We start from the raw sequence: 17000 nt of genomic DNA on the forward strand, positions 1-17000 counted from the left end.
GGTCAGGCGGCGGCGGCGGCTCGGCCTGCCCCCCCACGCCCGGGGGACACTCACCATTCATCTGGGAGGGGGACGACGAGTAGTCCCGGTCTGCGGGCCGGCGATCTGGCTTGAGGCTGCGGCCCTGCCTGCCCGAGCCCTCCAGCATGTTCACAATCTCGCCGCGGTCGATGTTCCGCAGGGCGGCGTACAGGTTCTCCACTGCGGGCAGAGCGGAGGGAGAGGGCGCTCGCGGGCCGCTACCCAAGCCCCGCGCGGCTCTGAGTATGTGTGTGTCTGTGTGCGCGCGGCTCTGAGTGTGTGTGTGTGTGTGTGTGTGTGCGCGGGGGGGGGGGGGGGGGGCGGGGCGGGGGTTGCAGGCCCCTTCTTTTCTAAAAGTCCAAACAAACTACCTCTAGGATAAGTCAGGTAGACCTGGAGATGATGCAGTTTCCGTCCACACTATGCAATAAAGCCAACAAGAGCCAGAAACCAAACTTTGATTTTCTAGGGGCTTCCCTGGTGGCTCAGATGGTGAAGAATCTGCCTGCAATGTCGGAGACCCGGGTTCGATTCCTGAGTCCGGAAGATCCCCTGGAAAAGGGAATGGCAACCCACTCCAGTATTCTTGCCTGGAGAATTCCATGGAGGGAGGGGCCTGGAGGGCTTCAGTCGGTCGGGTGGCAAAGAGTCAGACAGGACTGAGCAACTGATACACAGTGCATATGAAAGTTACATTTACACTACACTCTAGTCTGTTAAGTGTGCAATAGCATTGCATCCAGAAAAAAAACAAGGTACATATCTTAAAGGTATTTTATGGCCCAAAAATGCAAACTCTCCTCTGAGCCTTCAGTGAGTCTTCATAGTCACATAAGGACCCTGATCACAGATCAGCGAGACAAATGCAGTCATCATGAGAAACTGTGAAACGCTGAGAGAATTCCCCAAATGTGACATACACAAAATGAGCAGATGCTGCTGGAAATTGGCACCAAGAGACCTGATGAATCTGGGGGGAGAAGTGCAGTATCTTTGAAGCACAGTAAAGTGAGGGAGGCTTGGGTTTTGTTATCCTTTAACAGACCTTTTCCAAACCCCAACAGTGGTGAATTTCAAGGCATGGAAAGACGTTTTTCTTTTGTAACCCAAAAGGAATGCTGGGGCTTCCCTGGTGGCTCAGCAGTAAAGAATCGACCTGCCAATGCAGGAAACATTGGGTCGGGAAGATCCCCTGGAGGAGGGCATGGCAACCCACTCCAGTATTCTTGCCTGGAGAATCCCATGGACAGGGAGCCTGGCGGGCTACGGTCCATGGGGTGGCAGAGACTTGAACGCAACTTAGCGACTGAACAACAGAACAATGACAAGAGGAATACTACAAGAAAATGAGAGAGAGAAGAATTGGAGTCTGTCCTTTGGAAATCTTTGGTCCTTGCTAGTTGGTCTGAGATGCAAATGTAAACACTCGGTTTCTCTTAGTGTTCTGTGTTCGGGAATGTGGTTGAGGAGCTGAAAAGAGTGAGTCACATCTTCCCTCCAGGTTGAAGAAAATCCTGGGGGAACAAGAACTGCATCTGAGGGGACTCCTGGCTGGGCTCTGAGGGGACAGTCCTCGTTTGATAAATTCAACCAAGAGGCACACACCCTGCACAGACGCAGTCTTTTAGGGGTCCTGGTGTGACTGCAAACTCATCCTGAGAATGGGAAGAGGTCATGGCCCAGGTTCTGGTGTGCCCTCCTGGCGGGATTGCCCAGAAGACCAGGGACCCTCAGAGGTGTGTGCCTGCGTGTGTGTGCACTTGAGTATGTGTGTGTGAGAGACAGAGTGTGCAGAATGATTGGTTCCAAAGGTCAACAGCACCCCAGGAATCTGGAGGGAGAAGTTCTGGGGAGAACTGCTTGGTGAGCTCCTGGCATAGGCTTTGGGGAGAGAAGGGTCCCAGCTGTGCCCTCGCCCTGGTACTGACTCTTGGCGTCTTGGCCTTCACGGGTGACCCAGAGGTTCAGCAAGGCCAGGCTCTGCTCCAGCAAGGAGTTGGGGTTCTCCACACGGATCCTGTTGATGTCGTCCACACTGAACTGCAGCTCCCGGGCCAGCTCTGCATGCAAGGAACCAAGACCAGGGTGAGACCAGCTGGAGCTGGCCCCGGCCCCGAGCCTGAGTGGGGAGCGGGGCGCCCCGAGGGGTACCCGAGAGAGAGAGCAGTCCCCTGTGGACTTTAAGCCTCCTTCCCAAGGATGCCTAGTGTAAGGTGACACCTGCCCTGTGGCATCCCCAGGAAATGCGCCAGGAAGCGGCGTGATCACAAGAGAGTAATAAGGACTGAATGAATGAACGGACACTCTTGCTGTCATCACTTGGAATATGGGTGATGAGGCTGAGCCACGGAAGGTCGAAGGACCGGCTGGGGTCCCAGGGGAGGGCTGAACAGCGGATGCCCTCGGCACTGTTGGTGAGGCAAAAGCCACTGCCCTTCCCTCGGGAAGCAGTCATAACGGAAGCGCATCTGTGTATTTGTGTTTCTTCAGGGAAAGGAGCTGTTTACATTTAAAATGGGAATACAAGTCCCCATCTAAATGCAAGGCACCATCGCAGAAGGCGAGCTCTTCTCTGCCGCTGTCTTCACGGCTGTTTCTCGCAGGTGCTTTAGAGGAGAGCACAGGAGCTGAGTCTCATTTCAGGGATGAGGAAGACCAGCGTGGAAAGTGATGGTGAGAACCAGAATGTGTGTGAGCCACACACACCACTCACACAACACTCCACGTACATAAACCACATACACAACACTCCATGTACACACAACACATACACACACCACATACACACACCACATACACAACACTCCACATACACACAACACATACACACACCACATACACAACACTCCACATACACACACCACATACACAACACACCACATACACACACCACATACACAATGTGTCATGTACACACAACGTGCCATGTACACACAACACATACACAACACACCGCATACACATCACATACACAACACTCCACATACACACACCACATACACACCACACACACACACACACAACACATATACAACATACCACATACATACACCACATACACATCACATATCAGATATACACACACCACACACCACATACACACCACACACACACATATACATCACATACACAGAAACCACACATACACACACTCACACACCACACACATCACACACCACATACACACACACACCACATACACACACATACACACATACACATACACACACACACATCACATACACACACATACACATACACAACACACACATAGCACACATACACAACACGTACACAACACACACATACACACCACATGCAGAGGCTTTTTGCCCTGTCTTTCTTCCTTTCCCTCAACAAAGCCCCTGGCAGGACAGATGGCATGTGCGGTGTAGGGAGTGGTGGGCAGGCAGGCAGGACACACATTTTGTGTTCGCTTGTGTGTTCTTGGTTCACTGGTCTTTTCAGGGCTCTATCCATAACTTGCCGCACAACCAAAGTCACCCTTCTTAGTGGGATCTCAGCCTCCCCATCTGTAAAACGGGCACACTGGATCCGCCCTAAGGTCTCCTGTAATGTCAGAAGTTGAGCTTCTCAAGAGGAAAACTAGAGAGAAGTAGTGGGGGAGGGAGCCCGCCTCCCCTGGTACCCAAAGGCGCTGTCTGGGCAGCAGCCCCATCAGAGACAACCCCGGGTCAGGTGCGCAGCGGACAGTGGGAAGAGGCTTAGCAAGCTGTCAGCGCTGCTGTTCAGAGGGGAGGCGGTGCAGAGGGAGGTGTGGACAGGCACCCTGCTCTTTTGCCCCGATTCCTGACTCACCGGCCCAGCTGAGGCCCAGGTGTTCTGATATGAGCATCATCTTCATGTCGGCCTGGTCTGTGCCACTGAGGAAATCTGGGGGAAGCACGGCATTCTGTTCAGCGGCCTCGACAGCACACAGAACCGCCCAGCATGGGTGGGGGGGCTAGAGAGCGCTCAGGTCACGCTCCGTGTCCCCCGATTGGCAGCTGAGCCTGAGAGGGTCATGGAGACCCCACCCGAGGGCTGAGCCAATGGTGTCTGCTCGGGGAGCTCCCGGCGACATGACCCCCCTCGCTGCCCCCTGGATGGGAGTGAGCACAGAGAGGTGAGTACCTGCTGTGGACTCGAGGAGGCTGTATCTCAGGGCCAGCGGCGTCAGCGTCCTCCTCCGTTCGTCGGCTCCGCTGTCCTGCAGGAGAGAGACCAGGAGGGGGCGCTGTGGGTGTGGGGAGGACACCCTGGGGACCGGAAGCCCCATAACACACAGGCTGTGTGTGGGGGCGGCTAGAGGGAGTCGATGAGGTTCACGCGCTTCATCTCTAGTGATAATAATAAGCTCGTGCGTGTGTGCTAAGTGGCTTCAGTCATGTCCGCCTCTTTGTGACCCCGTGGACTGTAGACTGCCGTGAATCCCATGTCCTCTGTCCATGGGATTCTCCAGACAAGAATACTGGAGTGGGTTGCTGTGCCCTCGTCCAGGGGGTCTTCCCGACTCAGGGATTGAACCAGCATCTCCTGACTTGCAAGTGGCTTCTTTACCACTGAGGGGAAACCCAATAATAAGCTCACGCAGCCCTAATCACATGCCAGGCCCTGCCTGATGGTCAGAGTTGCCTGAGGCAGGTACCATCATTCTTCCCAAGTCCCCGGCCCAGAGGCTGGGGCAACCCACCCAAGGCCACTCAGACAGTAATCAGTGGAGCTGGAGTTTGAATTCTAAAAAAAAAAAAAAACAACAAAGATCTTTTCTTTCTGAATTCCTTTCTGCTCAAAAGACCTGTATTGATGCCCAAGCCTTTGCATGCTGGACCTGTGGCCAAGCAGCGGGGTGCTTGTTCAAGGCTTCAGGAGCCCCTCTGGTGAAAAAGAAGTTGGTTCCCCCTCGTCCTTAGTCAGGAAAGAAAACCAGCCTCGACGTTTGGAAGTGGCCTTGCTTGTCTTGTTGGGCGTGAAAGGCTGATGATGAAAACACCAGGAGTCGCCAACACGGGAGAGGAGGTCCCTCCATCCCTGGAGCAGCCTGGTACTCCCTGGCACTGGTGACGCTCGGTCCTCATGCCTCCGCTGAGCTCAGAGCCCCAGGCGAGTGTTGGGCTGAGACACCAGGCTTCCCTTCCCCGGAGGCGGGGCCTGGCCCCGAGCAAGTTCAGGAGAAAGAGGCTCTGAAGAAGCCCTGCTGTGGCTGGGACACCTTCAGCCATCAGCCATCCGGTTCTCAGGCCTCGCCTTCCAACCTCCCGGAGGGGGCGTCCTGGGGAGCTTGGGGCCTCGGGGTGAGCACGGGTGTCACCCTTGCACCCTGACCTTAGTTCCTGAGCTTTGCAGGAAGGACTGGGCCACAGCCTGTCAGAGGAGAGCCCAGGGCCTTTCTCCATCCCGGGGGTGGGGAGTCGGGGGCGGGGCGTCTCGGGCTGTCTCTTGGCCAAGGGCCCCGGCGGGGTGCTCACCTTGATGCAGGGCGGCATGGTGATGTTCAGGTGACAGAGGATATGCTGCGTGTCCTCGTACTTCATCGCCTTGCGCAGGAAGGACAAGAACCCTGCAGGCTCCCGACTGCTGTCCCTCACCTGGACTCAGTCACACAGAATGGAGGGTCGGGGGCCACCCTCGCCCTGCCAAGCCTGGCCACCAGCCCAGCCGGCTCAGAGGACATCCCCCTCCCTGACCCCGGCCACCAGCCTGGCCGGCTCTGGGGCCGCTGCCTCCCGAGCTTCTAGACCCAGGTGATGGGTGGGCGAGAGCAGGGCGCACCTTGACGGGAATGGCCAACCGGTTCTCCCGGAAGGACTGGAAGAGGAAACTCCGTTGCTGAGCGGCCTTCTTGACGGGCACCAGGTTCCCCGAGAGCTCGGCGAAGAGGGGCATGCCCTCCAAAACCTGTGGGAAAGAAGCAGCAGGTGGGAACACACAGACGCCCGGCCCCACCTGTCAGCTCTGGCCTCTCCCTCCCCACGACCCCAGAGGCTGCGCCCTGGGAAGCTCCATGGAGGGTTTTAGAAAGGTCACGGCAGATGCTTCTTTACTTCAAAGGGTTTTTATAATAAGCAGGACTTTCCACATCTCACTGTGTGGTTGATCACCACTGCTTATCAAAGGACTTCAGAACTCCACTAGCAGATCATAATACAGCTCCAGAAAGCATTTCTCTCTTTTAATATCCATCCAACAAGGTTTCATTTATGTGAGTGCCAGAAAGACCACACGGTATTTTAATCTCACCCACGGTAATAACAATCCCTACTGTGTATATACTTTCCACGGAGAAGTTACTGAGAACCCATTTGACAGATGAGGAAACTGAGGCCCAAAGAGACACAATCCTTTGTCCGGTTAGTGCCCCAAACAGCATTTGAGGCAGGTCCCAGCCTTGGGTTCCTCCTTCTGGCCCATCAGAACCCCTGGAAGGCTCAGGAAAGCCTCTGAGGCCAGACCTTGGCCAAAGTCCTTTCTTGTTACACATCTTAACCCAAGTGAGGACTCCAGCATGGGCGACAGCTTCACACCAAGGCCCCGCACGTCACAGGTCTCCCATTTGCCCAAGCTCTCCCCTGCTTCCCCATCTGGGCACCGCCCAAACCCTGGTGTGGCTGAGAGATTAGGACAAGTCCTTTCTCTACCATTAACTCAGCTGTGTGACCTTGGGCAGGTTACCTAATCTGCCAAGCCTCGATTTCCTCATCTGTAAACTGGGGATAAGAACAGGACACTCCGTTGTGAGAGTCAGGGGAGATGATGTCACTCGAGTCTTTTTATTTTCTATTGTTTAAAACAATTTTAAAGATTTTTTTGTCTTTGATGTGAACCGTTTTTAAAGTCTTTATTGAATTTGTTACAATATCTCTACTGTTTTATGTTTTGGATTCTGGGCTGTGAGGTATGTGGGATCTTAGTCCCCCGATCAGGGATCGAACCCATGCCCCTGGCATTGGAAGGTGAAGTCGTAACCATTGGACCAGCAAGGAAGTCCCTCAAGCACTTTTAATAGCATCTGGGAGGTGAAGATTTTAATGAACGTCAGCTCTTAGTACCATTGGGCTGACAGCCTGCTGCCTCCCTGAGACACGCAGGGCGGTGTCCTCAGCTTTGGGGCGGCCTCCCAAGGATGCTTTTCAAGAGGGACTCGGAGGGACATGCCCAGGAGCCCCTCTGCAGAGGCTGCCTTCCTGATGGCTTGGGGTTCCAGCGCCACCTCCCCCCGACCCCTGGAGGTGCCGGCCCCCTCAGGGCATGAGCCCGGGGCGGGGGCCCGGCCCCTACCTCGATGTCCCTGCTCCGGGCCACCTCCACGAAGTTCTCATGATGCTCCAGCGTCTTGTCCACCTTGTCATCCGTCATGCAGTAGCATCGCAGACGCCCTTCCCGGGGGTCATTCATCTTGGCGAAAATAACAAACTTGGCCATGTAGGGCACTGCGGTCAGTTCCTTGTACAGCTGGGTGGCAAAGTTCACCGCTTCAGCCGTCCTGGGGCAGTCCGACAGCCAGAACCTGAAAGGAGGGCAGCCTTGAGCCTGTCCCTAGGTGTCTGGGGCAGGGGCGTCCCCTCCATCCAACAGGATGGCCTGTGAGCAGGGCGGTGACAGCCCCAGTGGGGGTGGGGGTGGCACTTTCAGGTGGAGAAGGGGAGGGACAGCGGAGGACCCTCGGCACAAGGTCAGCCTGAGCGCGGCCGCCCCTGGGGGCAGCGCCACCCACCTCGTGCAGGGCCCGGGGAGCCTCAGGGTCAGGCTGCAGGGTGGGGTCTCACCTGGCAGAGACGTTGGTGGTGAAGGTGGCACACTCGTTGGCATAGACGAGCTTGGTGGTCCCCGTGATGTCTTCCCATTGGGCCTGGTCAGTTCCTCCTGCCATAGGCGTAGACTGGGCTGGGGGACCGTCTCCAGAGACCAACGCAGGGCGTGCACACCTGGCTGAGGTCCTGATCCCAGCCCCCCACCCCCCCACCCTACACCCCGTGACCTCGTCCCCTCTGGGAGGACCCCCTCCTCTGGGGTCTGGGGGCTCATCAGGGACAGGGAGACTCTACCTGGAGGCAGAACCCCCATCCCTCCGAGGGCCCCATCACTCCCCAGCTCCATCTTCTCCCGTCTCCCCAGATGGCAGGACCAGGACAAAGGGGGTGCCCCTCACCGATGACGCTGCAGAGCAGCCGCAGGCTGGTGGTGTCCCCCTCCCCGCTGTCTCGGGGGTTGTCCATCCAGGACGGGGGCAGCGGGATGCGGAGGCCGATGGGGCGGTGGAACTTCCGGCGCCTCGGCTCCACGGTGACGATGGGGCTGAACGTGGCCTGGTTGCCCAGGAGTTTGGTGACCAGCTCATCGGGTACAGGCTGGGCCTGCGAGGTGCCCAAAGGGGATGCTCAGCCCGGAGCAGCCGAGGGGCTCATGGGCGGGGATGAGAGCGGCTGTCCCGGCAGGCCTGAAGGTCCCCCAGGGGCGGGGGTGGGGTGCTGTCCTGCCTGATGTCCTGTCCAGCTCCCCTGTCTGAGCCCCCACCCCCGTTTCCCTGCTCCCCACTCCTCGGGGCCTTGCTCCTATCCAGGGAGCCACATGCCTTCTCCTCAGTGCTGACCCGGTGGTTTAAACATGCCATCTAGGGTTTCCTGCGACTTAACAGAGCATCTGCTCTATCCCGGCCACCCAACTCTCTTCTGAGCTTAAGATCAGAGCCCTGACGGGATTTTTTAGGCAGTGGACCAACAGGTAGAGATGTCCTGGGGGGCACGAAGGCTATCTCCAAGGACACAGGCTTTCTCCGAGGGCCCTGACACCTTGAACCCAGTCCAGGTTGACGGGGCCCCAGCAGCCAAGGAGGGGCTGCATGCATCACCTGTAGGGCCAGCTTCACCCTCTTGGTGACCGCGTTCTCGGGGAAGGTGGCCTGCACCAGGGGCACCAGCTTGCTCGTCAGAGAGCCGCCCTCGGGGCCGATGGTGTCGTAGTCCTGGTAGAGCCGCGACATGATGACGAAGTACAGGGGGAAGTCGGTGGTGACGATGCGGCAGACGCGCTTCTTCTCCAGCTCCTCCAGGCTCCCCAGTTCTGCAACCACACACAAACGCCCGCCCGCTGGTCATCCCCGCAGGCCCCCAGGGCCCCTCGTCCTGGCTCCAGCGGCCCCCTCCTGCAGGGGTGGGAGAGAGCCCAGGCCCCGAGGGAGTGGCATAAGGAGACCAGGCTGCAGGGGGCCTCGGCGCCAGAGCTGGGCTGTCCCTAGATTCTCAGAGCATCCCCCACCCCAGGAGGCCCCGCCAGCCCACCCCCAGCACAGCCTCAAACCCCCTCCTCCAGGAGGAAGGCGCTGCTTGGGCCCCTGGGGGCTTACTCACCTTCGTCCATCCCATTGAGGATCTGGTCCAGGTAGCTCTCTCCATAGCGGTTCTTGTGTTCCTTCCACACGGAGCCGTTTTCACTCCGCAGCACCACGAGCTCACGGTCCCCACGGCCTTGGGAGGCGAAGTGGGGGATCTCCACGATGACAGGGCTGGGGCGGACAGAGGGTACAGGGGAGGGGCTGGACGCAGGCGTGTGTGCCATGTGGGCGATGGCGGTGGGCTTGGGAGGCAAGAGCAGGCAGGCAGGGGGCAGCGGAGCCCCCCGGATGGGCTGGTCCTCACAGCGGACAGACCTACCTCAGGTTCCCGAGATGCCCCAGGACCCTCTCATCAGGCCCAAGCTCACTTCACAGGGTGCGTCCTGCCATGGCCATGCGGCTGAGGCTCGGCAGAATAACCCTGACCTTGGACCTGACTTTGAGAACCCATCCATGTCCTGGACAGGGGACCAAACTCCTCTGAGCCTCAGCATCCTCCTCCGTCAGCCTAGACAGGGGCATTTCCTCGGGAGGATGGTTGTAGTCATTGCTGTTATTTAGTTGCTGAGTCGTGTCTGACTCTTTGCAACCCCACGGGCTGTAGCCCACCAGGCTTCCTCTGTCCATGGGATTCTCCAGGCAAGAATACTGGAGTAGGTTGCCATGCCCTCCTCCAGGGGATCTTCCTGACCCCAGGATCGAACCTGCATCTCCTGCTCTGCAGGCAGATTCTTTACCACTGAGCCACCAGGGAAGCGAAGGACAGCCTTGAGCGTCACATTTAAGGGGAAATGAGCGTGAAAGTTTATAGCTGCTCTGCAGTCAGTGGAGGAAAGATGGGGCGGGCGGGGGGGGGGCAAGCCAGGCCATGGATGCAGACGGGAGGTCAGGGCCTCCTGGGCCAGGCCTGTGCCAGCATGGAGCCCGTGGTGCCTGAAGGATGCAGGGTTGCCAGGAGAAGCAGGTCTGCGGCAGGAAAGATGAGGGGGGCCTCCAAAACCATCAGTCTTGTCCTTGGGAACAAGGCTGCAAGGCTGTCTTCTAGGAAGACCGTTTCAGAACTTAACTAAACCCCGGGGGGGCCTCCAAAGTATCTGTCTTCATCCCCTGCTAAGAGCGTCACCCAGGACCTCAGGGTGCTAAGCTCACCCCAGGCACCAGCCTCCTACGTGTACCTAGGAGCCCAGGGGCTTCTAGGTCTGACAAGTCAGGACACAGAGAAAGCAGGCGGGCTGGGGACTCCGGGCTCAGCTTCCCTCGGCCTGGGCGCGGCAGGGACCGGTCAGGGGCAGGGGAGCGACCTCTCACCTCAGAAACTGGACCCCCGTGGGCCCCAGCGCGATGACCCTGCTGGCCAGGCCCTCCTCCTCGGCCAGCGGCGGCGGCGTGGGCAGCTTCTGGGGCTTCACCAGGCGGCAGGTGATGCGGGTGGGCGCTGCACACGTCCGCGGCGGGACCACCACCCTCAGGCCGTTGTGCCGGCTGCCCCGCATGGAGCCCCCGCGGGCGTCCACCATGAAGCTCACCAGGAACCTAGGGCACAGCGGGTCCGTGTCGGCCTCTCCCTGGCGGGCGGGCGAGCGGGGCCAGGGCCGCCAGCCCCTCCCGGGGCACTCACCCCGTGTGCACCGGGCTGGCTACAGGGCTGATGTTGTCCGAGGTCTCTGTGGCCGGGCTGCTGGGGATCAGAGAGTCTTCATCATACTCTTTGGACACCTGGGGACAGGCCGGGGGAAAGGCCAGCTGTTATCACCCACGGGCCCGGGTGATCACAGCCAGTGGTCCTGGCCAGTGGACCTCACGCAGAGGCCAGGGAGGCTCAGCCAGCCACCAAGAGCCCAGCGAAGGAGGTGCTACCCAGAACTCACTGACCCTTTGGGACAAAGCTCGCCCAGAGTCTAAAAGGGAGCACAGGCCTCCTGGGACCTACACAGCTTCTCCTCGGCTCAAGACCCTGGGCCAGGCTTCCGATGCTGGAGCAAGTCCTCCTTCCCGTTCCAGCCTCAGTCTCAGCTTACGTGCCACATGCACTTCCGGCCTGCCCCCTGCCCCCCCTGCCCCATGAACCCTTCCATGTGAGCTCCACGCAGCTCCTTTTCACACGTAAGTTGGCGCCGGAGCCCACACCATCACCTATGAGCTGCTCGGCTCTGGGCAAGCCACGTGAACTGGGGCATCAAGGGAAAGAGAACAGACCCCCCCATCCCAGGGGCAGGGGAGCTTCCCGCTTCTTCCTCTGCAAATGGGACGGCTCCCCCTCCTCACAGTGATGCTGTAATTGCAGGACCTCAGGCTGCCTCGGCCCAGGGCATGTCCATCGTGAGGACTCACGAAGAGCATCGGTTCAGATTCTACCCCTCCAGCTTTATTCTCAACTTGACCCTCTCTCTGGCATCTCCATCGGCCCAGGCGCCCACATCCATCTCCTTCGCTGGACCACCCTGTGCATCGTCCACCTCTCACCTCCTCTGAGAACCCTTGCCCTTGACTCTGATCTGGAAGGGCTCCCCCCACCCTCAACGCTGCTGAGCCCTTGGGTAGTCAAACCTCTGCGTTCTGAGACCCTCCCCAGCTGGACCATCTGCTCCCACATGGGGTCCCCTCCAGGGCATCTGGCAGGACTCCAGGAAGCCCCTGCTGACTCGGTTCATGACTTAGCAGGGCCTGAGAGCGCACGGTTGGCCAGGGAACAGCAGAACCTGGGTTCCCTTGGAGCTTTCTCGTCGCCGTCTTTGGAAGAACCGGGTGAATGTGCCATGGCAGTGCCAGGGCCGTATCTGACCGTATCTCCCAAACTCCCCCCCGGCTCCACGGCATGACACCACCGTCACAGCCCTGCCCTAGGGTGGGAGGGCTGACCGGACCGTGTCACAGCCATCCTCTCCCAATGCCACACTTGGGTCGAGGGCTTCGGCCGCTGCTTTCAGACACACATCCCTTCAGAGCGGAGGAAGAGACCAGCCTTTGCTGGAAAACCGACAGGTCTGGTTCAGTGACCAAGCTCAGGGCGGCCGTTTCCAACCTCTAAACACTACACTGCTTCCTTCTGATCCCAGAAAACCCCTTTGCCCTGGGGGAAAAAAAAGTGCCAGCTGGCATAAAAATCAAATCAAGGAGCATTACATTGTTTTAAGCCATCCCACCCATTTGGGGGACAAATTCAAGCGGCATTGAGGGAAGCCACAAATAGGGTATTATAATGAGTAACGGCCACACTGGGGACAGCTCTCCTTGACATCCCCTTTCCACCTGGACTGGTATTTTTAAGCTCCCAGTAATCCCTTGAGGAACGTGAGGCAGAAACTGTCCCATTTTACGGATGTGAAACAAAAAGGTGCCAAGTTCCGGAATTGCCCGCAGCTCCACAGAAGTGCAGCTGCAGCCTGGGGCTCCCTCTCTGGTCCCGGGACCCATGGCCCCACGGGTGCAGACGGCGTGTGCTCAGGGCGTGTGTGCAAGAGAACATGGCTTTGGAGCCAGAACTTGTGCTGCCAGTTCTCAGCCCCACAGAGACTAGCACGAGGGCATCCCGGCACCCTCAGGCTCTCAGACTCTCAGATCTCCAAGAGCTGGGGCTATATGAGTACTGGGGGCACAGCTGCCGCAGAAGACACTGAAACCTGGGCTCTGCGGCGCTTGGTAAGTACTGTGAGCTTTATGAATTCTTCCCGCGCTTCAGGTCATCTCAGAGCAATCACTGCCTGGGGAATCTGTTCCCCTGCCAAGAGGAAGTAAGAGAAAGGACGCGTCTCACCTGATCTGGCTCATCGGCTCTGATCACCACTGTCTCAGGTGTGACGCAGGGAATCCGCGGGATGGCTGGAGATTCTACCCTGTATGCCGAAGACACTGGGACATCAGGGCACGATCCTTCTGCATAGCCCATCATCTTCCACCGGGCACCTCAGTGAGACATTTCTGTACCCCCAGGATCACCTATCCAATCTGACCACCCCCCGCCTCTGGCCGCCACCATCTGAACCTCACTGGCACAGGTGCTACATCCTGGCCTCCCCTCTCCACCTCTAGGCCTATCCCCAGAGCCTGTCTTGAGCCCGAGTTGAAAGACTGCCTCCTCCAGGAAGTCTTCCTGCACGCACCACCCCAGTTCTGTAGCCTTAGTCCCCTTGTTGAGGGAACTCTCGCTCTGGCCGTAACATCTCATTCTGACCACTGGGTGTGTGTTTTCATTCTACCAGATACATCTGTAGGTTCTCTGTGGTCGAGGTCTTAGTTTTGTGTTTTTAACTGAAGTTCAGTAATACTAATCACAGGTTCCCTTCTCCTTGGTCCATGGCCCTCATAAGCCCTGGGGCAAGCCAGCACATGACTGTCTTTTCAGAAAACTCCAAAGGGCTCGGTGTTTCTACAAAGTTGTTGCTTTCACATTCGTTCACAGAATCCCTGCATGCGCCAACACATGCACTTGGGAGCGGCTCACTGCATTCCCGGAGGAATGAGGAACACCTGCCAGGCAGCGCAGACCCTCTGTGGACAGTCCCTAATGGACCAGCTGATGGAGGGACATGGCTGGCCTGTGAGCTCAGCTTGGCAATAGTTTCTTTCTTATTATTTAAATTTCTTAATTGAATGAAAGGTTCTCTAAATTCTATGGTGCTTTACAATTTTCAAAATTTCACACATGTGATTTCATATAATCCTATAACACGTGTGTGTGTTAGTCACTCAGCTGTATCTGCTTCTTTGCGACCCCATGGACTGTAGCCCGCCAGGCTCCTCTGTCCATGAGATTCTCCAGGCAAAAATACTGGAGTGGGTTGCCGTGCCCTCCTCCAGGGGATCTTCCCAACCCAGGGATCGAACCTGGGTCTCCCACATTGCAGGCAGATTCTTTACCCTCTGAGCCACCAGGGAAACTCCATCCTATAATAACCCACCCCTTTTTTGACAATGGTTTCTAATGGGATCTCCCTCAGTGGATTTTTCTAGTGCAAAACTGAGTGTTTGAAAGGGGGAGGGGTGTGGATAGAGCACTGAGGGAGGGGAGGAGGAACAGTGGGAGGCAGGGACCCCAAGGAGGGTGGAAGGCTCTAGAGGGGACCTCTGCCCCTGCCTGGCACCCCTGGTGCAGGGCTGGCTTATCCTAAGACACTGGACCAGCTCTCTGTCCAGGCCCAGGCTTCCTGGAACCTCCCTGCTCTGGAATCTTCTACCTTGAGTCCGGGGAGGGAGACCTCCTCCCCACCCACAAAGGGAGCATTTCTTACACTTGGTCCAGCTTCGGCACGAAATCCAGCAGCTCTTTCTCTTCATCTACATCCCTGGCATCCGGCCTCTCTGCCCTGGGGCCAAGATCCTCCCCTGAAACCACACAAGTTTAAGTGAGTGATAGGAAGGAAATACCCTCTTTCTTTTTAAAAAGTGTTTTTCCTGCTCCCCCTCTCAACGCTCGCCCCAGCCAGGGCATGGGACAAAGTCTCTGATGCTCGTAGGGGACCATAGCAACATCTTCATCTTCAACCAACAGCCCTGGAGCCGGGCAGCCAGTCCCTAACATAGACTGCACCAGGCTTTGGAGAAGATAACTCAATCAGAAGGAACTTTCTTCCTTTTGGGGGTGGTGGGGAGGGGTGGTGCCATGCCTCGCAACATGTGGGATTAGTTCCCTGAAACTGCAAGTCGCTCAATCATGTCCGACTCTTTGTGACCCCATGGACTATATGGTCCATGGAATTCTCCAGGCCAGAATACTGGAGTGGGTAGCCTTTCCCTCCTCCAGGGGATCTTCCCAACCCAGGGATCAAACTAGGGTCTCCCGCACTGCAGCGGGATTCTTTACCAGCTGAGCCACCAGGGAAGCCCAAGAAAACTGGAGTAAGTAGCCTACATCTTCCCAGCCCAGGAATCGAACCCAGGTCTCCTGCATTGCAGGTGGATTCTTTACCAGCTGAGCCACCAGGAAAGCCCAAGAGTACTGGAGTGGGTAGCTATTCCCTTCACCAGGGGATCTTCCTGACCAAGGAATCGAACCCAGATCTCCCACATTGCAGGGGGATTCATTACCAGCTCAGCTACCAGGGAAGCTCTGACCAGGGCTCAAACTCACACCCCCTGCTCTGGAAGTGCAAAGTCTTAACCATTGGACCACCAGGGAAGACCTGGAAGGAACCTTCTTTGCCTGACAAGTTCCACTTCAGAACAGCCCTTGTGGAGGGTGCTCTTTCTCTAAAGAGGTGCTTCTGTTCTCTTCCACATCACATGCAACAGAAGAACAAACCCCCATGGAACAGAGCCCATCCGTCTGGAGAGGCACTAGGGACTTATGTAACCTCAGAGGCTGAATCCGCATTCCCGAAGCCCATCGCCAGGAGGTTCAACCTCTGTCTGCAACCCCGACTCTGCCTCTTTGATCCTCTGTCCTCCTTGCCCTGGAGCGGGGGCCCTGGGCCTCGCAGAGTCCTTTCCTGCCCCTCAGCGGCCCCTCCTGGCCTTGTGATCAGGAGCCTACAGGATGGAACCACAGCAGCTCATGCAGTTATGACCACAGACACAGGGGGAGTGGCATGGACACAGATGTGGACTGGCCAGAGCCGCCCGCCGGGGCATGGACCTTACAGGCGGAAAAGTCCTGTTTGAGTCAAGCTCTGATTGTTATGGAAAGCAGGGGTGGATTAGTGAGAGCCTGGGTTGCTGAGGGTGAAATGCACTCATGAGAAAGGACCACAGGGAACAGAGAGTTTCATACCCATTATAGTTATATGAGCAGTTCCTGGAAAGCAAAGAAAGAGCCATGTTTAAGGAAGGACAGGATTGAAGTCAGGTAAAGTGAGAGGTGTTTCATTCAAGGGCGTTCAGGAGAGCTTTTACCACCTAGCCCACCAAGCTACACAACCCCTGGGTTACCAAGATGGAAGGGGCCAGAGAGATCATCTGGTCCATCCCCACCCTTCTTTATCATGAGGATTCTCTTCCAATTTCAGCGAGGAGACAGGTGTACTTGGGGCAGGAAAAGTGCTAGAAGTACCCTGCGGCCCACAGAAGTGAATACAGTCATTTCATAATGGATCCACCCCCAAAACTGACTGACGCACCGTGTGGTCTGAAGAGCAGCTGATGAAAAGGAATTCTTACGCGTTTTAAATCAAACAGCTTGCTATTTGTTTCAAAGCACAAGGAACACACAGGTGGAATTTTATGACAGTTCCTTGCGGCTCTGAGAGCTGATCTGAGCAGAATCACACTCCAGGGATGCTATATGCAAACACACGTGTATTTATGCAACTTTCTGGGATTTTCTATTTTTAATCTCTGTGATGTAGATTTCCTTCTCCTAAAATCACATTAGAGAAGCCCTTTCGATAACGGACAGCATCATTAGAAAGTGGTTCTGTCCAGCTGCGACTCTGACGACCTAGTGACCCGGGGTGATGGCCAGAGGCCCCCTGAGTGAGTGTTCAGAGCCCCGAGTGTCCCCTTCAGCCTGACTCGACCCACACGTGGTATGGATCCCAGCCTGTACCTTCATCTTCAGAGACATCCAGAATCTCATCCACCGTCTCTGGGAAGCTCATCCGGTGCTTGTCCGTGATCAACTGAAAAGAGAAAAAAGCGAGGAATTCAACCCCAACACAGCAGTGGGCCCTTTCACCCAGCCGGCAGTTATCTGGTTATGACAGTGGAGACCGGA

The 17000-nt window shown here is 56.9% G+C and overlaps 1 protein-coding gene across 6 annotated transcripts in view; it reads right to left on the reverse strand.

The window, feature by feature from the left end:
* ANK1 (ankyrin 1) overlaps positions 1–17000 on the reverse strand; it is a 242434-nt gene that overhangs the window by 34436 nt on the left and 190998 nt on the right. For 5 of the 6 annotated variants that reach the window (XM_061404576.1, XM_061404575.1, XM_061404573.1 and 2 more), the window contains exons 22-38: positions 16833–16905; positions 16059–16082; positions 14581–14674; positions 13107–13185; positions 10971–11068; positions 10661–10885; positions 9369–9523; positions 8870–9081; positions 8171–8375; positions 7788–7884; positions 7300–7528; positions 5794–5919; positions 5490–5609; positions 4156–4231; positions 3841–3915; positions 1950–2081; positions 55–201 (exon numbers count right to left, since the gene is read on the reverse strand). In XM_061404576.1, the coding sequence (XP_061260560.1) occupies positions 55–201; positions 1950–2081; positions 3841–3915; positions 4156–4231; positions 5490–5609; positions 5794–5919; positions 7300–7528; positions 7788–7884; positions 8171–8375; positions 8870–9081; positions 9369–9523; positions 10661–10885; positions 10971–11068; positions 13107–13185; positions 14581–14674; positions 16059–16082; positions 16833–16905 (2167 nt within the window). The remainder of the gene's footprint in view (positions 1–54; positions 202–1949; positions 2082–3840; positions 3916–4155; positions 4232–5489; positions 5610–5793; positions 5920–7299; positions 7529–7787; positions 7885–8170; positions 8376–8869; positions 9082–9368; positions 9524–10660; positions 10886–10970; positions 11069–13106; positions 13186–14580; positions 14675–16058; positions 16083–16832; positions 16906–17000) is intronic. The other variant, XM_061404574.1, reaches the window with a different exon arrangement.

Source organism: Bos javanicus, chromosome 27, assembly GCF_032452875.1.
Source record: "Bos javanicus breed banteng chromosome 27, ARS-OSU_banteng_1.0, whole genome shotgun sequence".
Taxonomy (NCBI): Eukaryota; Metazoa; Chordata; class Mammalia; order Artiodactyla; family Bovidae; genus Bos; species Bos javanicus.